We start from the raw sequence: 26,243 nt of genomic DNA on the forward strand, positions 1-26,243 counted from the left end.
GGACCATATAAATGCTACAAGTGAATGCACGGTATAATGCTGTGAGCGAATCCACAGTATAAATGCAGTAAGCGAAACACAGGACCGATGCTTGGTGTAAATGCGCCATATAAATGCTATGAGTAAATGCACGGTGTGACGCTATGAGTGAATGCACATTATAAATGCTGTGAGCGAATGAACAGTATAAATGCGTGGTATAATGCAGTGGATTAATGCACATTGTGATCCATAGGTGCAGGTCCTCCACTCCAATGTAGGTGCACAACTGCACTTGGAGTTGAGCACTTTGTATCACCTTAGATCACATCAAATTAATGCAGTAAATGCATGGTATAGATGCTACAAATGAAATGCACAGTATAAATGCCCCATATAAACGCTATGAGTGAAGGCATTGTATAGATGCACTGAATGAATGCACTGTATAAACCTTATGCAATGAACGCATGCTATAGATGCACATTATGTAATGGTGAGAGAAATGCATGGAATAAATATTTAGAATGAATGAAACGGTATAAATGCAATTTCAATGCTAATAAGCGTATGAACCGTACAAAGCTGCAATCTTGAATACAGAAAAACTACCAGCGAGTGCAGTGTTAATGCAATGAGCATCTTGAACAGAATAAAACTACGAGCATGTGAACAGCTAGATGCTACAGGTATGTACCGCACAAAACGCCACCAGCGTATGCACAGCACAAATACCATAAGCGCATGCACTGCAATGCTACACAACAATATAATAATACACTTTATATATATAGTACTATTTAACATTATTAGCTTAAATGCAGTGCCGTGGAGTGGCCACTAGGGGCTGGAGTAGAGACAGGCGCCGTTCTGATAAGGCTGGACCGCTGCCGAGCCCTGGACGGACGGGCGGGACAGACAGACAGACAGACAGACAGACAGACAGACAGACAATCTCCCTGCTTGTGCCTAAGAACCAGCAGCGAATGCCTAAGTGCAACCTGATTTAAGACCCCCGCCGAGAGGACGGACCCCGCAGCTCAGCCAGATAAGCTACAGCATTATTAAGAACAGTCACCAGCTGCCAGAATACCCCCGCACTTTCTGTGGAGCATGCGGCCGCTCACCCCATACCCGTTGCGGCAGATTTAAGACCAAAAACTCCGCTGCTGTGGTACACCACGGAGCCCGGCCTCTCCCCCAAGCTTAATGCGGTCAGAAAGTACTACCGATACATAGAAAGATCCCACCTGTTATGGGGAGACCACTACCGCTTGCCTGATTGTGTCTCCCGCTTCTGACAATGTATTCGGAACTCCCGCCAGCTCAGAGTCCTTCCGCAAAGCGTCACGTACGCCCCGCCTGGATGGTGCAGGGGGCGTTTATATACTCACGCCCCCTGCATGCTTCCTATACGCCCCTCGCACAAATACAGCCTCACAGGCTTAAAGCCTATAAAGAGGTAAATGATTTTAGTAATAAGAAAAAAAACAGGCAACATGTGTTTTTTATTGTTACCTACAAGTAACGTCTCCATCTCGACAAGGACTCACAGTGACCACCTCTTAGTTATAAAGGCCGGGTTCATCAAAGGATTGTACTCAGAATTTCTTAGCCAAAAACAGGAGAGAAACCGACACCAAGAAAAACTAGAATTTAAAAATTTGCAGATTTTTCTGTGTTTTGAACCCATTCCTGGTTTTGCTTAAAAATACCGACCACAATTCTATGTGCGACCCTGGTCTAAGGTTTATTGGTGACATTCCAGAAGTCTAATCCTCACAGGACTGAAATGACACATGACATACAATCACTTATAGGAGGTAATACATAATAATCCACCAAACATATAAATCATCCAATAATACTGAACAGCTAAGTCCCTACTACATGACACATAATAGTATTACATTACATATTACTGTTATTTACCTATGAAGGTCACATGACCCCAGGGTGTGCTGACCAAGAGTTTATGTTGGATTTAGCTTCTGCTTAGGTTTAAATATGAAGTTTTTCATATGCCATAAACGGTAATGATCACAGCAATTCATGGGTTAAATAACGGATATCAGCAAGTCTCTTGTGTGAATTTTCTCATGTTTAAGAAGATGTGATGTATCTCCAAAAGTTTTCCCACATTCTGAACATGAATACGGCCTCTCTCCTGTGTGAGTTCTCTCATGTATAACAAGCTGTGCTTTCTGTATAAAACATTTTCCACATTCTGAACATGAATATGGCTTCTCGCCTGTGTGACTTTTCTCGTGTGTAACAAGATACGATTTACGTGCAAAACATTTCCCACATTCTGGACATGAATATGGCTTCTCTCCGGAGTGTCCTTTCTCATGTCTACCAAGATCGGATGTACTTGTAAAACTCTTCCCACATTCAGAACATGAATATGGCCTCTCTCCTGTGTGAACTCTCTCATGTATAACAAGATGTGATTTCCGCAAAAAACACTTCCCACATTCTGAACATGAATATGGCTTCTCTCCTGTGTGACTTCTCTCATGTATAGCAAGCTGTGATTTCTGTATGAAACATTTCCCACATTCTGAACACGAATATGGCTTCTCTCCTGTGTGAATTCTCTCATGTTTACCAAGATCTGATTTACTTGTGAACCATTTCCCACATTCTGAACATGAATATGGCTTCTCTCCTGTGTGAGTTCTCACATGTATTACAAGATTTGCTTTCTTGTTGAAGTGTTGCCCACATTCTGGACACACATACAGCTTCTTTGTGTGACTCTTTTTGTGTGTGACAAGAGCTGATTTTTTTCTAAAAAGTCCTCCACATTCATCACAATGAAAACCTTTACCATGTATTGGATCTTTCCTTGTGTTAACAATGTGTGGTTGGTCAGGAGAAGGTTCCTCATGATCAGGGGGATTATTATGAGATAGATCTGTACTGTGAAGTTCTGGATGGACATTAGGGATAAGGAGGTCTTCTCCTGAGGAACGGAGCATGATATCTTCATCTTCTAATTTACAATTAAGGGATAACATGAAATTTCCCTCAGGGTTCCTACTGAGATTCTCTGTTGGGATAAAAATGTATTATAAAACTTTTGGCCTAAACCACAAAGTAGAGAAATGTATAAAATATTATTAGGGTGCGTTCACACGCTAGTAACCAGCAGCGGGTTTCCCGCTGTGAGTTATGCTATCATTCATTTGAATGGGTCAGCGGACAGTCCGCAAATCTGACACTATTGCGGACTGTATGTGGACTAATTTAAATAAATGGTAGCGTAACTCACAGCAGGAAACCCGCTGCTAGTAATAGCGTGTGAACGCACCCTTAGGTTGGAAACACACGAAGTTCTGATGCAGTTTTTGTCCACCTGACCCCAGAAGAGAATACAAAAGAGGAGATGATCCCCCACTTTATAGATTCATTCTTTTTGAGGTAACTCCTGGCCTTGACTATAGGGAATGTTCACCTGAGATTTTTCTGTTTATAACAGCATTTACATATATCCCCGCCCATGAGGAACCAATAGACTGGAGGGGGCCCTAATGACTTCTTTTCGAGGCATGCTTTGTGACCTGTATTCAAACCTTTGGCTATAATACATGAAATTTAGTGCTTGGCTCCTCCCGTTTGGAAAGGCAAAGCCCTGTTTATATAAGGTCTCACAGCTGACAATACATATTAGAACAAAGACCAAGCCAAGAGCGGGAAAGGACTGCCCATTGAGCTCAGACACTGGGTTGTGTGGAGGCACAGATCTGGAGAAGGGAATAAAAACAATTCTGCTGTACTGAAAGTTCTCAAGAGCTAAGTGGCCTCTATAATTCTTACACTGGAGAAAGAGGAACAATCAGGATTTTTCCTCAAACTGTCGTCCAACTAAACTAAGTAACCAGGGAGAAGGGCCTGGGCAAGAGAGAAGACAAAGAACCCAATGGTCACTCTGCCAGAGCTTCGAAAGATATTGAAAACAAATAGGAGAAACTTTCAGAATGTCAACTGTCCTGTGATGGTTGACCTTCTGAGATGTTCTCCAATCTAGAGGAAAAACATCCAATGAACTCTTGATTTTTGTTGATTTTAGCACAAGGAGTAGCATAACAAAATGTGAGAGAAGATAAAGGGTCTAAAGACCTTCCAAATGCATGGTACATATATTGTGACTCTCGAGAAGGCATAAGTATGGCTCCCATTCCAAGCCCTCTATGCCTTCCTGAACCAAATTAGGCTAAAAGGAGTCACCAGAGGGAGCTATGTAAGGGAAGGCTGAGCACCAGGAGCAACTAAGTAAGAAAAGGCCGAGCCACCAGCGGTAGCTATGTAAAGGAAGTCTGAGCCACCAGGGGGAGCAATGTAAAGGAAGGCTGGGCCACCAGGGGAAGTTATGTAAAGCAAGGCTGGGCCACCAGAGGGAGTTATGTAAAGGAAGGCTGGGCCACCAGGGGGAGTTATGTAAAGGAAGGCTGGGCCACCAGGGGGAGTTATGTAAGGAAAGGCCGAAGCAGCAGGGGACCTATGTAAGGGAAGGCTGAGTCTTTTAGGTGACAGGTATGTTAGTTGAAGGCCAGAGAGCTTGGAATTATTTTGCAACTGATGTGTGAACTGTGACCCGTTTACTTTGTTCATATACGCACATCTCTAGGATCTCACTCTCCAGGTTATTTCAGGTGGAGCCTCCCCTGAAGAAACCTCTGAATTCCTATGTAAATCCATTATTACATACCTGGGGTAACACCTGCTGGAATTATTACATACCTGGGGTAACATCTGGAGTTTCCTCCTTCACTTCCCTCATACACAGGTGATGGCCCCACGTTCTCTCTTCTTCTGCTTCCTCCTCCACTTTATTATAAGTCAAATCTCCCCCCTGATGTGACATATAGAACAATTCACTACAATACAGCAGACAGGAGGAAACATCTAACACATCAAGACCCCCCCAAATCTATCCCCACATCTATGACTGCAGGACCCCCTATAGAGATGTGGTATAGGATCAGCCTCACCTACCTGATGGTTCTTTGGGACATTTGCCTCTGGACAGTCCTGGGAATACAGAGGACAGGGCCACCTCTCTGGTGGATTTCTATCCATGACTCCATCTGTAGGGAACACACAGTGATGGAATAGATTGTTTGCGTGCGATGATAAAATGATGTATCTAGGGGATCCTCAAAAAGTTGGTTAAGACTTACCGGTAATACGGTTTCTATAAATCCTGCATGACAGCACCCTAGGATTTACACCTTCATTGAACTTAGGTTATTGCAGGTAATTCAATTCCTTGAGACCTGTAGTGGTTTTATATCAACTAAGGAGGGATCATCCAATATTGTCAAAGATGGCCTATCTGTTGTGATAGGTACGAGAAAAATAGTTTTTCTTGTTCTACTGTTGATGGTTGTTGTAAAGTGTAAATTAAAATTTAGTAAGACCTTACAAAACTAGGTTTAGATCCCACTTAGGCACCAGATTTGAAGCTCAATTCGATAGCTGCGAAGCTCTGGGTCCACCTGTGGGATGCAAGCTCGGAGTCTTATTATTTCTGAAAGGGCCGACATTTTTTACCTTCACATTGTTTGTCTTCCAGCCCTTTTTTTAAAGGCCTGCTTGAGGCAAATCCTTATTTTTTTGAAATATCAGGTTTACTTATTGCTGAGGATGAAAGAACACAAAAAGATACAAATATATAAAATTATATATATATATATATATATATATATATATATATATATATATATATATATATGTTTTGCTGCTGTAACTGGTTTATGGCTCGTTTGTAGAGTTTCTATGACCTTTGCTTAGAGTCTCTGACTTAGAAGTCTGGGCTTCCCAGGATCTAGGCAGAGACATTAAAATTCTGGGATTCTGCATGTCGAACTGGATCCTGCCTCAGAAGATCCTTGTTGAGAGGTAAGATCAGCTATAGACAGCTTTTCAAATGCCCCTGAACCAACCTCTTTTTGGCCAAAGTGGACATACTAGGATTATGGTTGTCCTTCCTATTCAATTTTGAATTACTCTTGTGAGAAGTGGTGTGGGAGGAAGGGCGTGAATGTCTACCCCACGTGTTCTCAGGAACACCTTTTGATTTTCCGAAGTAAGGCAAGATTTTTCCATATTTGCTATTCTTTCCAAGAAATTAAGGAAATTCCTTGTTTGAGAGACATGGGGGGGGTAGTCTGCTATCAGTAGAAGATTAAACAAAGAAACCATGAAAATAAGCGTGTAGCGATCAAATTGGTATAAATTTTATTAAACATATACAGTGGTCCCTCAACATACGATGGTAATCCGTTCCAAATGGACCATCTTTTGTTGAAACCATCGTATGTTGAGGGATCCGTGCAATGTAAAGTATAGGACAGTGGTCTACAACCTGCGGACCTCCAGATGTTGCAAAACTACAACACCCAGCATGCCCGGACAGCCGTTGGCTGTCCGGGCATGCTGGGAGTTGTAGTTTTGCAACATCTGGAGGTCTGCAGGTTGAAGACCACTGGCATAGGAAGTTGTACTCACCTGTCCCCGCCGCTCCGGAAAGTCACCGCTGCCCTGGATTGTCGCCTTCCATCGCTGTCGCCGCGACCCCGGGGTGTCACCGACGCTCCGGCAAGGCCTCGGCTTCCCCGGCATCCTCGCTCTCCGTCGCCGCCATCACGTCGCTACGCACGCCGCTCCTATTGGATGACGGGACGGCGTGCGCAGCGACGTGATGACGATGATGGGGAGCGCCGCCGATGCAGGGGATCCCGAAGAGGACGCGCTGGAGTCCCAAGGACAGGTAAGTGATCGTCAGTGGACCACACGGGGCACTGTAAACGGCTATCCGGTGGCAGCTGAAGAAGTCTGCGCTGCCGCATAGCCGTTTATGCGATGGCCCCCGACATACAAAAGCATCGTATGTTGATGCTGCCTTCCACATGCGTTGGCTTCGGAGAGTGATCGTATGCTGAAATGATCGTATGTCGGGGCCATCGTAGGTCGGGGGGGGGGGGGGGGTCACTGTATTATGTTAGGGACTGATGGTTCGAATCAGAAGATTGTCTATATAAGGAAATACGTGAATGTTTGGTAAATGTAGGGCCGCCATCACTTCTGCCATATTTCGGACGTCGTACACATGAAAATGGTGGAGTCTCATAAAATTCATAAAAACCCCAAGTTAGTTTTGATATTTTGTACAGTTTGGAATGTGGTAGTATGTGAATTGAAGATCTATTGTAGACATTGCCGCATTCTGATCAGCGGTATTGTGGGTTTTAGAGACTCCACCTTGAACCTTCTGTGTACAAAAAACCGACTGAGAGGTTTTAGGTTGATAATTGTTCTGAAACTGTTTCTCAGTAGAAATAGGGAAGAATAGGGATTCGTTCTTCTTCTGATGGAACTGAAGGTATAGCTTTCTTTTAGGAGTTTGAAAACTCTTCAGCTTTACCTTGAAGGATGGAAGAGGAATGTTTTACACATTTTCTTGGAGGTAAAACTTGAATTTGAACCCCTCCTGAATCCCCTGAAGAACCACGAAATATTGTGCCAAAGTGAAAGGTGCACTGAGACTGGTTTCTTTTCGGGCACCTAAAGAACCCCCATAAGCATTTCGGTATAGAAATAGCATAACGTGCATGCAGCATTATACTCACAGCACCCTGGGTTTTCGTTTCTGCTTTATCCCATATGGAGGGTTCAGATTTGGGCATAATACAGGTGACCCCCTAACTTAAAACATCTTCCTTAAATATATTTACCAGTCAGGCGGTTTGAAAATGTGCGCGAAAGACCAGAATTAAACGCAAGGGACCACGGAAGACTCACCATGCATAACGGTCTTAGGGATGTGCGCGCATGTCGTAGAGGAAGCAACTGCGCGGACGGCGCACACATGATGTCAGACACCAACCAAGACTCCTGGGATGTCGGTGGTGACCTCCAGTAATGCCCATACACCCCCCCACCCCCCCGCAGTGGGAGGCTCCGAACGCTAGAGCCGGGAGCTCTTGATGTCACAGCCCCACCCCCTCATGATGTCACACCCCGCCCCCTCAATGCAATTCTATGGGAGGGGGCGTGACAGCCGTCACGCCCCCTCCCATAGACTTGCATTGAGGGGGCAGGGCGTGACGCAGACCAGAAAAACACACGGGACCCCGGAAGACTCACCATGCATAACGGTCTTAGGGATGTGTGCGCACGTCATAGAGGAAGCAACTGTGTGGATGGCGCACACATGATGTCAGACACCAACCAAGACTCCTGAGATGTCGGTGGTGATCTCCAGTACCGCCCGTACACCCCCCCCCCCCCCCCCACCGCAGTGGGAGGCTCCAAACGCTAGAGCCGGGAGCTTGTGATGTCATAGCCTCACCCCCTCATTATGTCACACCCCGCCCCCTCAATGCAATTCTATGGGAGGGGGCGTGACAGCAGTCACGCCCCCTCCCATAGACTTGCATTGAGAGGGCAGGGCGTGACGCAGACCAGAAATAAACACACGGGACCCTGGAAGACTCACCATGCATAACGGTCTTAGGGATGTGCGCGCACGTCATAGAGGAAGCAACTGCGTGGATGGCGCACACATGATGTCAGACACCAACCAAGACTCCTGAGATGTCGGGGGTGACCTCCATTACACCCACCCCCCCAGTGGGAGACAATGGATAAACATTCAGGAGGAGGGATTAAGATCACCGTCCACAGAGAGATACTAGCCTGAGCCCCACTCTCTCCCACTGCTGGTAATTCTGTTATCTTCAGGGATTCCATAACAGGTTCTCTCTTGTGCCAGTCCCTATTAGAAACAGCAAAAAACACTGGTGATGGTCCTAAGGGGATGGGGTTTTAACCTCTTGTGCGTTTTTCCTGTCCCTTCTAGGACTAATCGTGTAACTCTTAGGGTGCTGTCATGGAGATGAAGTGTTAATCCGGTTTTACTTTAACAACCATTGAAAGCCTCCTCCTTACACTGCTGATGGGCCCAGAAATCAGTCTCCTCCTCTTCTTCTTCTTTAACCTCAACCTTTATAATAAGATTTTCACCCTAAACATACAAGAAAACACATGTTTAATGGTCATCTTCAGTTTAATTGCTTTATGGCAGTGGTTCTCAACCGGGGGTACAAGTACTCCCAGGGGTACTTAGCAGTTCTCCAGGGGGTACTTAAAAGGGGTACTCCCATGGCAAACATTTATTTTATTTTATTTTTTTAAATCAACTGGTGGCAGAAAGTTAAACAGATTTGTAAATTACTTCTATTAAAAAATCTTAAACCTTCCAGTACTTATTAGCTGCTGAATACTACAGAGGAAATGGTTTTGTTTTTGGAACACAGAGCTCTCCTCTGACATCACGAGCACAGTGCTCTCTGCTGACACCTCTGTCCATTTTAAGAACTGTCCAGAGTAGGAGAAAATCCCCATAGCAAACAAATGCTGCTCTGGACAGTTCCTAAAATGGACAGAGGTGTCAGCAGAGAGCACTGTGGTCATAATGTCAGCAGAGAGCTCTGTGTTCCAAAAAGAAAATAATTTCCTTTGCAGTATTCAGACCCTAAAAAGTACTGGAAAGATTAATATTTTTTAATAGAAGTAATTGACAAATCTGTTGAACTTTCTGGCACCAGTTCATTTAAAAAAAAAAAAAAATCAGTAATGGCAGCCACAGCCACTGGTTACTGGTCTGGACCACTTTGAAAGAAATGGTAGGCTGATGTCACTGTACCGAGGAGCGGAGAGGAGGACAGGAATGGGGAAGCGCGGGCACCCGGCTGCTGTGGGCAGTAACTACAATCAGCTTTGTTGCTCCACTGCCCCTGCAGACCGGGACCGACTGTTATGAGCCACAGCAATAGGTCCCCAGACCAGAGGAGCAGTGGAGCACCAAAGTGGGAGAGTATGGCGGCCTACAACTATATATGGGGGCCTACAGCTATATTTGAGGGCACAGAGGGGGCCTAACAACTCTATGAGGATTCCCCCTGAGGAAGCCTATGTGAGCGAAACATATGTTGGGGTTGTTACATGACTGGTAAGGCTTGTTTGACTCATAGACACTGGGATCTCCTTATGCTATTATACTACTCTTTCATAATACTTGACTATTTCTATGTCTTTATGTATTAGCTATGCATATTCCTGCGTGTGACCATTATGGAATGATATATCCATCTCCCACTAGCGGTATCATGTCATGTAATTCAGAGAAGTTGTTATAGGGGCCAAATTTATTTTAATAGCTTTTATAAATTGTTTGTAATATGTCTTATAAAGATTCTTGATTTTTGAGCATAACTTTTGTGATAGTGTTTGCATTTTTGGGGTAGAGTTGTTTACATAACACTTCACTAACCTACTCTGACAGGGGTTGTCTATACCCCGATTGTTCTCTTTTGGGTGTATACCTTTATGGGGATGCAAAGTGGGTACTGTTCCTGTGTGTGACAAACATGGGGAGTCTGTAAATATTTGGGTATTGTACTGCAGAAAGAAGCCTAAAATGTTTGGGTTCTGTGGAGAAGTCTTGTATGGGTGAAATCTTAAAGGGGTATTCTGGGCAAAAACCATCTTATCCCCTATCCAAAGGATACTGGATAAGATGTTTGATCGCGGGGGACCCCCTGCGATCTCCCTGCAGCACCCGCATTCTATGGAGGCGTGACGTAATGCCCCACCCACTCCATTCATGTCTATGGGAGGGGGCGTGATGGCCATCACGCCCCCTCCCATAGACATGAATGGAGAGGGCATGGCATGACGTCACGTCCCCAGTTCCGGAAACACAGAGGTTTCCGAAACTGGATACGCAGCCCCGCATAGAACGCAGGTGCTGCAGGGAGATAGCGGGGGTCCCAGCAGCGGGGCCCCCGTGATTAGATATCTTATCCTCTATCCTTTGGATAGGGGATAAGATGTTTTTGCCCTGAATACCCCTTTAATGGCAGTCTAGGCCAGATAGTGAAGAAAAGAAAAGTAAAGTAAACAACTCCGGTTAGACAAGATGTCACCAGTAAAATTGGGGGATTGGGGAGATAGGGAGAGGAACAAGGGGCCTGTTATAGAGGAAAGTAAAGCATATGAATTATACTATAATCATTACAAAATGTCACTAATATGGGAGGTACAATTTTTTGGGAATGAGCTGTCAAGGGGTACTCAGGCAAAGAAGATTGAGAACCACTGCTTTATGGTCATATTTTGGGAAGACTTCAACATCATCTACCTGATGGTTCTCTGGGACATTTCCCTCTGGACAGTCCTGGGAACACAGAGGACGGGGACACCTCTCGGGTGGATTTCTATCAATGACTTCATCTGTGGGGAACACACAGGGAATGAATACATCATCTGCTGGACAGATTTCTATGGTACTAGATGATATCTATATATATGTCTCTTCTTACCTTGTGATGTGAGGGGCCGGTGATCCTCCATCATGACTACGTCCAGGAAAAGATCCTTGTGTCCTTCTTCATGATCCCACTCCTCCATGGAGAAATAGACAGCGACGTCCTACTGGGGTCAGTTCTGGAGACCTCACCTACAAAAATACATAGATATAAAAGAGCGGGTCCAAAGACAAAGACTCATGAGAAAATTAGGGAAATTACAGTAAATGTGGCTAAACCTGAACCTGTACCTAGCAGCTTAGCCCATTATCCCTCATACTATTTGATTTACCATATATACTCAAGTATTAGCCGTTCCGAATATAAGCCAAGGCCCCTAATTTCACCCCAAAAACCTAGGAAACGTTATTGACTCGACTATAAGCCTAGGGTGGGAAATACATTATCCCCCTCATATCATCCCCCCATCATCATCCAGACCCCTGTCATTAACACCCCCTTCATTATCACCTCCATCGGCTGTCCGGGCATGCTGGGAGTTGTAGTTTTGAAACATCTGGAGGTCCGCAGGTTGAAGACCACTGCGGCCTTCGTCATCATCCAGACCCCCCTTTTGTTTTCTACTCACCTCTCCACAAAGGGTGAGCTGGTCCGGGCCTTCCATCTTCGGCCATCTATGCTGCGGTGACCGTCCAGTGGGGAGGGTTAGTCGTTCCGGGCTGTCCACCTTCACCGGGAGGTCCTCTTCTCCGCTCCTGGCCGGCCACGGACTGGTGATGTTGCGTTGACGACAATGCGTAGGGACGTCCGTCCGCGGTGGCGTCAATGAAGCGTCACTAGTTCGGGGCTGGCCTGGAGCGGAGAAGAGGGCCTCCCGATGAAGATGGACAGCCCGGAACGACTAACCCTCCCCACCAGATGGTCCCTGCAGCATAGATGGCCGAAGATGGATGGCCCGGACCATCCCCTCAAAGCTAAGCCAGAAATTTTTTTTGTTCAATTGAGTATAAGCCGAGGGGGGAGTTTTCAGCACGAAAAATCGGCTTATACTCGAGTATATACGTTAGTTTAATTCAAATATTGGTGATCCCCATACTTGTGCTTTGTATGCGGATGACATTTTGAAACCTCTCTGTCCCAAGTCTCCATACGTGACAACTTACTAGATGATTGAACTGCAGTAAATCCAAAAGAGAACATAAGGAAATGTCACACAGGGGCCTTTATAGGTGGCAGAATGGTAATAACTGAAGGATTTCAAAGAAGTAAAAAAGGCAAAAAAGGTCAAATCTTAACCCCTTAAGGTCTCCGTCCATTTGGGCCTTAACCTCTTAAGGACTCAGCCCATTTTGGCCTTAAGGACTCAGACAATTTCATTTTTACGTTTTCATTTTTTCCTCCTCGCCTTCTAAAAATCATAACTCTTTTATATTTTCATCCACAGACTAGTATGTGGACTTGTTTTTTGCGCGACCAGTTGTCCTTTGTAATGACATCACTCATTATATCATAAAATGTATGGCGCAACCAAAAAACACTATTTTTGTGGGGAAATTAAAACGAAAAACGCAATTTTGCTAATTTTGGAAGGTTTTGTTTTCACGCCGTACAATTTATGGTAAAAATGACATGTGTTCTTTATTCTGAGGGTCAATACGATTAAAATGATACCCATTATTATATACTTTTATATTATTGTTGTGCTTAAAAAAAATCACAAACTTTTTAACCAAATTAGTACGTTTATAATCCCTTTATTTTGATGACCTCTAACTTTTTTATTTTTCCGTATAAGCGGCGGTATGGGGGCTCATTTTTTGCGCCATGATCTGTACTTTTTTTTGATACCACATTTGCATATAAAAAACTTTTAATACATTTTTATAAAACATTTTTTTAATAAAATGTATTAAAAAAGTAGCAATTTTGTACTTTTTTTTTTTTCGTTCACGCTGTTCACTGTACGGGATCATTAACATTTTATTTTAATAGTTCGGACATTTACGCACACGGCGATACCAAATATGTCTATAAAATTTATTTTTTACGCTTTTTGGGGGTAAAATAGGAAAAAACGGACGTTTTACTTTTTTATTGGGGGAGGGGAATTTTCACTTTTTTTTTACTTTTACTTTTACATTTTTTTTTACACTTGAATAGTCTCTATAGGGGACTATTCATAGCAATACCATGATTGCTAATACTGATCTGTTCTATGTATAGGACATAGAACAGATCAGTATTATCGGTCATCTCCTGCTCTGGTCTGCTCGATCACAGACCAGAGCAGGAGACGCCGGGAGCCGCACGGAGGAAGGAGAGGGGACCTCCGTGCAGCGTTCTGAATGATCTGATCCCCGCCCTGCGGGCGATGCGATCATTCATTCAAATCGCGCACTGCCGCAGATGCCGGGATCTGTATTGATCCCGGCACCTGAGGGGTTAATGGCGGACGCCCGGGAGATCGCGGGCATCGGCCATTGCCGGCGGGTCCCTGGCTGCGATCAGCAGCCGGGATCAGCCGCGCATGACACAGGCATCACTCCGATGCCCGCGGTTATGCACAGGACATAAATGTACGTCCTGGTGCGTTAAGTACCACCTCACCAGGACGTACATTTACGTCCTGCGTCCTTAAGGGGTTAAGGACCAAGCGTTTTTCCGTATTTTGCATTTTCGTTTTTTCTTCCTCACCTTTTAAAAATCATAACCCTTTCAATTTTGCACCTACAGACTCATATGATGGCTTGTTTTTTGCGCCACCAATTCTACTTTGTAATCAGCCATTTTACCCAAAAATCTACAGCGAAACCCAAAAAAACATTTGTGGGACAAAATAAAAAAAAAATTATGTTGTAGGTTTTGGGGGCTTCCGTTTCTACGCAGTGTGTTTTTCGGTAAAAATGACACCTTATTATTCTGTAGGTCCATACGATTAAAATGATCCCCTACTTATATAGGTTTGATTTTGTCGCACTTCTGGAAAAAATCATAACTACATGCAGGAAAATGTATACGTTTAAAAATGTCATCTTCTGACCCCTATAACTTTTTTTATTTTTCGGCATACAGGGGACTATTTGATCACCTTTTATAAAAAATTTTATGGTATAAAAAGTGACCAAAAATACGCTATTTTGAACCCCATAGGGTACTATAAACATACAATACCTAGATTGCATACACTGATCAATGCTATGCCATAGAATAGCACTGATCAGTGTTATCGGCGCTCTGCTCCTCCAGCCTGGATCTCAGGCACGGAGCAATGGATTGGCAATCGGACAACGAGGAGACAGGTAGGTACCCTCCTCATGTCCGTACAGCTGATCGGGACACCGCGGTGGTCACGCTCAGCCCAGCTGCTGGGAATGTTTTTTTATTTTTTTTAACTTTAGAAGCGGCGATCGACCGCATTGGAAGGTGTTCTTTTCCATGCAGTGCACACTTTTCGGTAAAAATGACACATTGGCCCTGATTTACTATTGTAAACCCGACTTGTTTTGTCGGGTTGTGCGCCAGAAACTTGCGCATTGCACCAGAAATTCTGTCTGCGCCAGAAATGAAAAACCTGACTAACTCTCCATTTTACCGAGAAAGCCCGAAAAAGGGGCATGTCTGTCGGGAAAGGGGGCACGCCCCCTCCCATAGTCTTGCATTGAGGGGGTAGGGTGTGACATCATGAGGGGCGAGGCTATGATGTCACAAGCTCCCGGCGCCGGCTCTAAGCATTCGCTGAGCAGCGGAGTACCCCTTTAACTCTTCAGCATTGATCAGTGTTATCAGCGCTCAATGGAAAACTACAGCCTGTCCTCGTGGGGGTGGAGCCTCGTTCTGCCGGATGTTGACCTGGTTGGCCGGGAAACATGTTTTGGCCCTGACCTTAGTTACTACTCCAGGTATCTACTGTGACATGCACTGTGCTGTATACAGACATCTGCCTGCAGTGGGCCACCCTCTCCGCCACATGATTAAAGGGGTTCTCCGGTGCTTACACATCTTATCATGCACTCGGCACCCCGTTTGTAATCAGTCCCCGGAGCGTGTTCATTCCGGGTCTGATTAAGGTCGACCACAGGGCCAGCGGTGTGTGACGTCACGCTCCGCCCCCGTGTGACGTCATGCTCCGCCCCTCAATGCAAGCCTACGGGAGGGGGCGTGATAGCTATCACGCCCCCTCCCGTAGGCTTGCATTGAGGGGCGGAGCGTGACGTCACACGCCGCCGGCCCTGCGGTCGACCGTGGGACTGATTACAAACGGGGTGCCGCCTGCATGATCCAGGGGGTCCCCAGCTGCGGGATTCCCGCGATCAGGCATCTTATCCCCTATCCTTTGGATAGGGGATAAGATGTGTAAGCACTGGAGTACCCCTTTAAAAAGGGTGTTCCTGTCTTGCACAGAGAACTAATGGTGACCAGGTAGGTACTACATGGAAGTATCCCATTAGTTGCCTTAAAGGGGTTCTCCACCATAAGGTGATTTTAGTAGGTACCTGGCAGACAGTAATGGACATGCTTAGGAAGGATCCGCACTTGTCTTGGGGATAAATGGCTATGTTGTGAGATTACCATAACACTGGGGCTAGCTTTTTGTGAACTTGTATTTCCTGTTTGACTAATGTTTTTTTGACTACAAATCCCACAATGCCATTTCCTCCCTCCCACACATCAGCCACCTCACCCATTGAAACAAAAGACCTGTGGTTTTCAATCAGGGTGCCTACAGCTGTTGCATTAGTTGCAGATTGATCCCTCCACGCATTGAAGCAGACAGGCTCCCTGTCATCAGCTGACTAGTGAGTCAGGTCTCGGCCGCATTGCAACCTGGGAAAAATCCAAGACAACAGTCATTTTGTATGCTGGTAAAAATAAATATTGGGGTGAAAATCACAGAAGAATTGTGAGAAAACTGTCACACACAGGTACAGACACTATATTGTGAACTACACCAACTTTACAGCCACTGTAGCATAGTCAAATAAAAAAAATTCTGGAATACCCCTTTAAGGTTGTGGAGACAACCAGATCTAACGGCAGCAACTGCAACAACTTGGTAGAGGACCATAAAGAGCTGAAAGTACACAGCCTGACAGCCGTGCTCTGACCGTGCCCCACTACCCACCTGCTCCGACCCTGTCCCCACTACCCACCTGCTCCGACCCTGTCACCACTACCCACCTGCTCCGACCCTGTCACCACTACCCACCTGCTCCGACCCTGTCACCACTACCCACCTGCTCCGACCCCGTCACCACTACCCACCTGCTCCGACCCCGTCACCACTACCCACCTGCTCCGACCCTGTCACCACTACCCACCTGCTCCGACCCTGTCAACACTACCCACCTGCTCTGACCCTGTCACCACTACCCACCGGCTCCGACCCTGTCACCACTACCCACCTGCTCCGACCCTGTCACCACTACCCACCTGCTCCGACCCTGTCACCACTACCCACCTGCTCTTACCCTGTCACCACTACCCACCTGCTCTGACCCTGTCACCACTACCCACCTGCTCTGACCCTATCACCACTACCCACCTGCTCTGACCCTATCACCACTACCCACCTGCTCTGACCGTATCACCACTACCCACCTGCTCTGACCGTATCACCACTACCCACCTGCTCTGACCGTATCACCACTACCCACCTGCTCTGACCGTATCACCACTACCCACCTGCTCCGACCCTGTCACCACTACCCACCTGCTCTGACCCTATCACCACTACCCACCTGCTCTGACCCTGTCACCACTACCCACCTGCTCTGACCCTGTCACCACTACCCACCTGCTCTGACCGTATCACCACTACCCACCTGCTCTGACCGTATCACCACTACCCACCTGCTCTGACAGTATCACCACTACCCACCTGCTCTGACCCTATCATCACAACCCACCTGCTCTGACCCTGTCACCACTACCCACCTGCTCTGACCGTGTCACCACTACCCACCTGCTCTGACCCTGTCACCACTACCCACCTGCTCTCACCCTATCACCACTACCCACCTGCTCTGACCCTGTCACCACTACCCACCTGCTCTGACCCTGTCACCACTACCCACCTGCTCTGACCATATCACCACTACCCACCTGCTGTGACCCTGTCACCACTACCCACCTGCTCTGACCCTGTCCCCACTACCCACCTGCTCTGACCCTGTCCCCACTACCCACCTGCTCTGACCATATCACCTTTACCCACCTGCTCCGACCGTGTCACCACTACCCACCTGCTCCGACCCTGTCACCACTACCCACCTGCTCCGACCCTGTCACCACTACCCACCTGCTCCGACCCTATCACCACTACCCACCTGCTCTGACCCTATCACCACTACCCACCTGCTCTGACCCTATCACCACTACCCACCTGCTCTGACCGTATCACCACTACCCACCTGCTCTGACCCTATCATCACAACCCACCTGCTCTGACCCTGTCACCACTACCCACCTGCTCTGACCGTGTCACCACTACCCACCTGCTCTGACCCTGTCACCACTACCCACCTGCTCTCACCCTATCACCACTACCCACCTGCTCTGACCCTGTCACCACTACCCACCTGCTCTGACCCTGTCACCACTACCCAACTGCTCTGACCCTGTCACCACTACCCACCTGCTCTGACCCTGTCACCACTACCCACCTGCTCTGACCCTGTCACCACTACCCACCTGCTCTGACCCTGTCACCACTACCCACCTGCTCTGACCCTGTCACCACTACCCACCTGCTTTGACCCTGTCACCACTACCCAACTGCTCTGACCCTGTCACCACTACCCAACTGCTCTGACCCTGTCACCACTACCCACCTGCTCTGACCCTGTCACCACTACCCACCTGCTCTGACCCTGTCACCACTACCCACCTGCTCTGACCCTGAAACCACTACCCACCTGCTCTGACCCTGAAACCACTACCCACCTGCTCTGACCCTGAAACCACTACCCACCTGCTCTGACCCTGTCACCACTACCCACCTGCTCCGACCCTGTCACCACTACCCAACCTGCTCCGACCCTGTCACCACTACCCACCTGCTCCGACCCTGTCACCACTACCCACCTGCTCTGACCCTGAAACCACTACCCACCTGCTCTGACCCTGAAACCACTACCCACCTGCTCTGACCCTGAAACCACTACCCACCTGCTCTGACCCTGTCACCACTACCCACCTGCTCCGACCCTGTCACCACTACCCACCTGCTCCGACCCTGTCACCACTACCCACCTGCTCCGACCCTGTCACCACTACCCACCTGCTCCGACCCTGTCACCACTACCCACCTGCTCTGACCCTGTCACCACTACCCACCTGCTCCGACCCTGTCACCACTACCCACCTGCTCCGACCCTGTCACCACTACCCACCTGCTCCGACCCTGTCACCACTACCCACCTGCTCTGACCCTGTCACCACTACCCACCTGCTCGGACCCTGTCACCACTACCCACCTGCTCCGACCCTGTCACCACTACCCACCTGCTCCGACCCTGTCACCACTACCCACCTGCTCCGACCCTGTCCCCTCCCCAGCACCACATCATAGTCCTCCTCATCATCCCTGTCCCTCCTCTCATCTGTTCTCGCCGGCTCCTTTCTCCCTCACAATACCCACCTCCATGACGGACACTATCTACTGCTGCCTATACTGGGCCTTGACAGGTGTTACTGCGAGCAACACAATGGGGGAGATCAAAACCTGTCCAGAGGAAAAGTTGCCCATAGCAACCAATCAGATCGCTTCTTTCATTTTTAGAAAAGACCTCTGAGGAATGAAGGAAGCGATCTGGTTGCTATGGGCAACGTTTCCACTGTACAAGCAATGATAAACCTCCCCCAATAAAACAAAAACTCCTCATAGAAACTCACCACCTCTTCTCCTCTATGCAGCTAGACTCCACCCACTCCAGTCACATGATCGTGACATCGGCACAGGTCCTTCACCACTTATGTTCTCCTAAAGCTGAGCACCAACCCCCTCCTCTGACATGAACATCCTCACAGGTCCTTCAGCACCACTTATCTTCACTTAAGGCTGAGCTCCGCCCACTCCTGTCACATGATCAACCTCACAGGTTCTTCATCAACACTTACCTTCTCTTATGGCTGAGCTCCGCCCACTCATGTCACATGACAATCCTCACAGGTCATTTGGACAAAATATCTTCTATCCTGCTGAGCTCCGCCCCAACATCTACTGGTCACATGATTATGACATCATCACAGGTCCTGCACCTCCATGATGTAGTATACACGGAGCAGGTCCTGGTCGAGCAGCAACTTCTGTTGTGTGTCCTCCTCATATAATCAATCTCCTTACTACTGGGGTGACACACTGTAACAAACCTCCTTATGTAATCACCTTACTACTGGGGTGACACACTGTAACAAACCTCCTCCTCGTGTAATCTCCTTACTACTGGGGTGACACACTGTAACAAACCTCCTCCTCGTGTAATCTCCTTACTACTGGGGTGACACACTGTAACAAACCTCCTTATGTAATCACCTTACTACTGGGGTGACACACTGTAACAAACCTCCTCCTCATGTAATCTCCTTACTACTGGGGTGACACACTGTAACAAACCTCCTCCTCATGTAATTTCCTTACTACTGGGGTGACACACTGTAACAAACCTCCTCCTCATGTAATCTCCTTACTACTGGGGTGACACACTGTAACAAACCTCCTTATGTAATCACCTTACTACTGGAGGGACACACTGTAACAAACCTCCTCCTCATGTAATCTCCTTACTACTGGGGAGACACACTGTAACAATCCTCCTCCTCATGTAATTTCCTTACTACTGGGGTGACACACTGTAACAAACCTCCTCCTCATGTAATCTCCTTACTACTGGGGTGACACACTGTAACAAACCTCCTTATGTAATCACCTTACTACTGGGGTGAAACACTGTAACAAACCTCCTCTTCATGTAATCTCCTTACTACTGGGATGACACACTGTAACAAACCTCTTTATGTAATCACCTTACTACTGGGGTGAAACACTGTAACAAACCTCCTCATGTAATTTCCTTACTACTGGGGTGACACACTAACAATCCTTATCATGTAATCTCCTTACTACTGGGGTGACACACTGTAACAAACCTCCTTACGTAATCACCTTACTACTGGGGTGAACCTCCTTATGTAATCACCTTACTACTGGGGTGAACCTCCTTATGTAATCACCTTACTACTGGGGTGACACACTGTAACAAACCTCCTCCTTATGTAATCACCTTACTACTGGGGTGAAACACTGTAACAAACCTCCTCCTCATGTAATCTCCTTACTACTGGGGTGACACACTGTAACAAACCTCCTCATGTAATCTCCTTACTACTGGGGTGACACACTATAACAATCCTCCTCCTCATGTAATCTCCTTACTACTGGGGTGACACACTAACAATCCTCCTTATGTAATCACCTTACTACTAGGGTGAAACACTGTAACAAGCCTCCTACTCATGTAATCTCCTTACTACTGGGTGACACACTGTAACAAACCTCCTCCTCATGTAATCTCCTTACTACTGGGGTGACACACTGTAACAAACCTCCTCCTCATGTAATTTCCTTACTACTGGGGTGACACACTGTAACAATCCTCATCATGTAATCTCCTTACTACTGGGGTGACACACTGTAACAAACCTCCTTATGTAATCACCTTACCACTGGGGTGAAACACTGTAACAAACCTCCTCCTTATGTAATCTCCTTACTACTGGGTGACACACTGTAACAAACCTCCTCCCCATGTAATTTCCTTACTACTGGGGTGACACACTGTAACAATCCTTATCATGTAATCTCCTTACTACTGGGGTGACACACTGTAACAAACCTCCTCATGTAATCTCCTTACTACTGGGGTGACACACTATAACAATCCTCCTCCTCATGTAATCTCCTTACTACTGGGGTGACACACTGTAACAATCCTCCTTATGTAATCACCTTACTACTAGGGTGAAACACTGTAACAAGCCTCCTACTCATGTAATCTCCTTACTACTGGGTGACACACTGTAACAAACCTCCTCCTCATGTAATCTGATTACTACTGGGGTGACACACTGTAACAAACCTCCTCCTCATGTAATTTCCTTACTACTGGGGTGACACACTGTAACAATCCTCATCATGTAATCTCCTTACTACTGGGGTGACACACTGTAACAAACCTCCTTATGTAATCACCTTACCACTGGGGTGAAACACTGTAACAAACCTCCTCCTCATGTAATCTCCTTACTACTGGGTGACACACTGTAACAAACCTCCTCCTCATGTAATTTCCTTACTGCTGGGGTGACACACTGTAACAATCCTTATCATGTAATCTCCTTACTACTGGGGTGACACACTGTAACAAACCTCCTTATGTAATCACCTTACTACTGGGGTGAACCTCCTTATGTAATCACCTTACTACTGGGGTGAAACACTGTAACAAACCTCCTCCTCATGTAATCTCCTTACTACTGGGGTGACACACTGTAACAAACCTCCTCCTCATGTAATTTCCTTACTACTGGGGTGACACACTGTAACAATCCTCCTCATGTAATCTCACTACTGGGATGACACACTGTAACAATCTTTATCATGTAATCTCCTTACTGCTGGGGTGACACACTGTAACAAACCTCCTCCTCATGTAATCACTTTACTACTGGGATGACACACTGTAACAAACCTCCTCCTGATGTAATCTCCTTACTACTGTGGTGACACACTGTAACAAACCTCCTCCTCATGTAATCTTACTACTGGGGTGACACACTGTAACAAACCTCCTCATGTAATCTCCTTACTACTGGGGTGACACATTGTAACAAACCTCCTCCTCATGTAATCACCTTCCTACTGGGCTGACACACTGTAACAAACCCCCTCCTCATGTAATCTCCTTACTACTGGGGTGACACACTGTAACAATCCTCCTCATGTAATCTCCTTAATACTGGGGTGGCACACTGTAACAAACCTCCTCCTCATGTAATCTCCTTAATACTGGGGTGACACACTGTAACAAACCTCCTCCTCATGTAATCACCTTACTACTGAGGTGACACACTGTAACAAACCTCCTCATATAATCTCCTTACTACTGGGGTGACACACTGTAGCAAACCTCCTCCTCATGTAATCTCCTTACTGGGGTAACACACTGTAACAAACCTCCTCCTTATGTAATCTCCTTACTACAGGGGTGACACATTGGAACAAACCTCCTCATGTAATCACCTTACTACTGGGATGACACACTGTAACAAACCTCCTCCTCATGTAATCTCCTTACTACTGGGCTGACACACTGTAACAAACCCCCTCCTCATGTAATCTCCTTACTACTGGGGTGACACACTGTAACAATCCTCCTCATGTAATCTCCTTAATACTGGGGTCACACACTGTAAAAAATAAACCCTCCTCATGTAATCTCCTTACTACTGGGGTGACACACTGTAACAAACCTCCTCCTCATGTAATCTCCTTAATACTGGGGTGACACACTGTAACAAACCTCCTTACTAATGGGGATGACACACTGTAACAAACCTCCTCATGTAATCACCTTACTACTGGGGATGACACACTGTAACAAACCTCCTCCTCATGTAATCTTACTACTGGGGTGACACACTGTAACAAACCTCCTCATGTAATCTCCTTACTACTGGGGTGACACATTGTAACAAACCTCCTCCTCATGTAATCACCTTACTACTGGGCTGACACACTGTAACAAACCTCTTCCTCATGTAATCTCCTTACTACTGGGGTGGCACACTGTAACAAACCTCCTCCTCATGTAATCTTACTACTGGGGTGACACACTGTAACAAACCCCCTCCTCATGTAATCTCCTTACTACTGGGGTGACACACTGTAACAATCCTCCTCATGTAATCTCCTTAATACTGGGGTGGCACACTGTAACAAACCTCCTCCTCATGTAATCTCCTTAATACTGGGGTGACACACTGTAACAAACCTCCTCCTCATGTAATCACCTTACTACTAAGGTGACACACTGTAACAAACCTCCTCATATAATCTCCTTACTACTGGGGTGACACACTGTAGCAAACCTCCTCCTCATGTAATCTCCTTACTGGGGTAACACACTGTAACAAACCTCCTCCTCATGTAATCTCCTTACTACAGGGGTGACACATTGGAACAAACCTCCTCCTCATGTAATCACCTTACTACTGGGATGACACACTGTAACAAACCTCCTCCTCATGTAATCTCCTTACTACTGGGCTGACACACTGTAACAAACCCCCTCCTCATGTAATCTCCTTACTACTGGGGTGACACACTGTAACAATCCTCCTCATGTAATCTCATTAATACTGGGGTCACACACTGTAAAAAATAAACCCTCCTCATGTAATCTCCTTACTACTGGGGTGACACACTGTAACAAACCTCCTCCTCATGTAATCTCCTTAATACTGGGGTGACACACTGTAACAAACCTCCTCCTCATGTAATCTCCTTACTATTGGGGTGACACACTGTAACAAACCTCCTCCTCATTTAATCTCCTTACTAATGTGGATGACACACTGTAACAAACATCCTCCTCATGTAATCACCTTACTACTGTTGTGACACACTGTAACAAACCTCGTCCTCATGTAATCACCTTACTACTGGGTTGACACACTGTAACAAACCTCCTCCTCATGTAATCTCCTTACTACTGGGGTGACACACTGTAACAAACCTCCCCCTCATGTAATCTCCTTACTACTGGGGTGACACACTGTAACAAACCTCCTCCTCATATAATCTCCTCAATACTGGGGTGACACACTGTAACAAACCTCCTCATGTAATCTCCTTACTATTGGGGTGACACACTGTAACAAACCTCCTTACTAATGGGGATGACACACTGTAACAAACCTCCTCATGTAATCACCTTACTACTGGGCTGACACACTGTAACAAACCCCCTCCTCATGTAATCTCCTTACTACTGGGGTGACACACTGTAACAATCCTCCTCATGTAATCTCCTTAATACTGGGGTCACACACTGTAAAAAATAAACCCTCCTCATGTAATCTCCTTACTACTGGGATGACACACTGTAACAAACCTCCTCCTCATGTAATCTCCTTACTACTGGGCTGACACACTGTAACAAACCCCCTCCTCATGTAATCTCCTTACTACTGGGGTGACACACTGTAACAATCCTCCTCATGTAATCTCCTTAATACTGGGGTCACACACTGTAAAAAATAAACCCTCCTCATGTAATCTCCTTACTACTGGGGTGACACACTGTAACAAACCTCCTCCTCATGTAATCTCCTTAATACTGGGGTGACACACTGTAACAAACCTCCTCCTCATGTAATCTCCTTACTATTGGGGTGACACACTGTAACAAACCTCCTTACTAATGGGGATGACACACTGTAACAAACCTCCTCATGTAATCACCTTACTACTGGGGATGACACACTGTAACAAACCTCCTCCTCATGTAATCTTACTACTGGGGTGACACACTGTAACAAACCTCCTCATGTAATCTCCTTACTACTGGGGTGACACATTGTAACAAACCTCCTCCTCATGTAATCACCTTACTACTGGGCTGACACACTGTAACAAACCCCCTCCTCATGTAATCTCCTTACTACTGGGGTGACACACTGTAACAATCCTCCTCATGTAATCTCCTTAATACTGGGGTGGCACACTGTAACAAACCTCCTCCTCATGTAATCTCCTTAATACTGGGGTGACACACTGTAACAAACCTCCTCCTCATGTAATCACCTTACTACTAAGGTGACACACTGTAACAAACCTCCTCCTCATGTAATCTCCTTACTGGGGTAACACACTGTAACAAACCTCCTCCTCATATAATCTCCTTACTACAGGGGTGACACATTGGAACAAACCTCCTCCTCATGTAATCACCTTACTACTGGGATGACACACTGTAACAAACCTCCTCCTCATGTAATCTCCTTACTACTGGGCTGACACACTGTAACAAACCCCCTCCTCATGTAATCTCCTTACTACTGGGGTGACACACTGTAACAATCCTCCTCATGTAATCTCCTTAATACTGGGGTCACACACTGTAAAAAATAAACCCTCCTCATGTAAACTCCTTACTACTGGGGTGACACACTGTAACAAACCTCGTCCTCATGTAATCACCTTACTACTGGGGTGACACACTGTAACAAACCTCCTCCTCATGTAATCTCCTTACTACTGGGGTGACACACTGTAACAAACCTCCCCCTCATGTAATCTCCTTACTACTGGGGTGACACACTGTAACAAACCTCCTCCTCATATAATCTCCTCAATACTGGGGTGACACACTGTAACAAACCTCCTCATGTAATCTCCTTACTATTGGGGTGACACACTGTAACAAACCTCCTTACTAATGGGGATGACACACTGTAACAAACCTCCTCATGTAATCACCTTACTACTGGGGATGACACACTGTAACAAACCTCCTCCTCATCTAATCTCCTTACTACTGGGGATGACACACTGTAACAAACCTCCTCATGTAATCACCTTACTACTGGGGTGACACACTGTAAAAAACCTCCTTATGTAATCACCTTACTACTGGGGTGACACACTGTAACAAACCTCCTCCCCATGTAATCACCTTACTACTGGGGTGACACTGTAACAAACCTCCTTATGTAATCACCTTACTACTGGGGTGACACAGTATAACAATCCTCCTCCTCATGTGATCACCTTACTATTAGGGTGACACACTGTAACAAACCTCCCCCTCACGTAATCACCTTACTACAGGGGTGACACACTGAGGAGCAGAGATCTCCACACAA

The 26,243-nt window shown here is 46.3% G+C and overlaps 1 protein-coding gene across 8 annotated transcripts; it reads right to left on the reverse strand.

Moving 5' to 3' along the window:
- Positions 1–1,457: 1,457 nt before the first annotated feature.
- On the reverse strand, positions 1,458–26,225 carry LOC130301647 (zinc finger protein 391-like). 8 transcript variants are annotated; one of them, XM_056551642.1, is made up of 8 exons: positions 25,760–26,225; positions 19,437–24,824; positions 11,373–11,509; positions 11,192–11,283; positions 8,938–9,013; positions 4,981–5,072; positions 4,726–4,837; positions 1,458–3,034 (listed from the first exon to the last, which is right to left on the reverse strand). In XM_056551642.1, the coding sequence occupies exons 3-8, from the start codon at positions 11,458–11,460 to the stop codon at positions 2,037–2,039; spliced, it is 1,458 nt and encodes a 485-aa protein (XP_056407617.1). In that variant the 5' UTR covers positions 11,461–11,509; positions 19,437–24,824; positions 25,760–26,225; the 3' UTR covers positions 1,458–2,036. The 8 variants fall into 8 exon arrangements, with proteins under 8 accessions (XP_056407617.1, XP_056407610.1, XP_056407634.1 ...); XM_056551635.1 differs by having other exon boundaries at positions 19,437–24,840; positions 24,986–26,225; XM_056551659.1 differs by having other exon boundaries at positions 19,437–19,637; positions 22,458–26,225.
- Between the last annotated feature and the right edge of the window lie 18 nt (positions 26,226–26,243).

Source organism: Hyla sarda, chromosome 1, assembly GCF_029499605.1.
Source record: "Hyla sarda isolate aHylSar1 chromosome 1, aHylSar1.hap1, whole genome shotgun sequence".
NCBI classification, from domain to species: domain Eukaryota; kingdom Metazoa; phylum Chordata; class Amphibia; order Anura; family Hylidae; genus Hyla; species Hyla sarda.

Bases quoted from the DNA above. Each gene is read 5' to 3' on its own strand.
- LOC130301647 (XM_056551642.1), bottom strand. From the start codon at position 11,460: ATGGAGGAGTGGGATCATGAAGAAGGACACAAGGATCTTTTCCTGGAC. The intron at 11,284-11,372 runs GTAAGAAGAGAC...TGTTCCCCACAG, and splicing joins CCGGCCCCTCACATCACAAG to ATGAAGTCATTGATAGAAAT. The intron at 3,035-4,725 runs GTATGTAATAAT...TTATCCCAACAG, and splicing joins AACTCCAGATGTTACCCCAG to AGAATCTCAGTAGGAACCCT.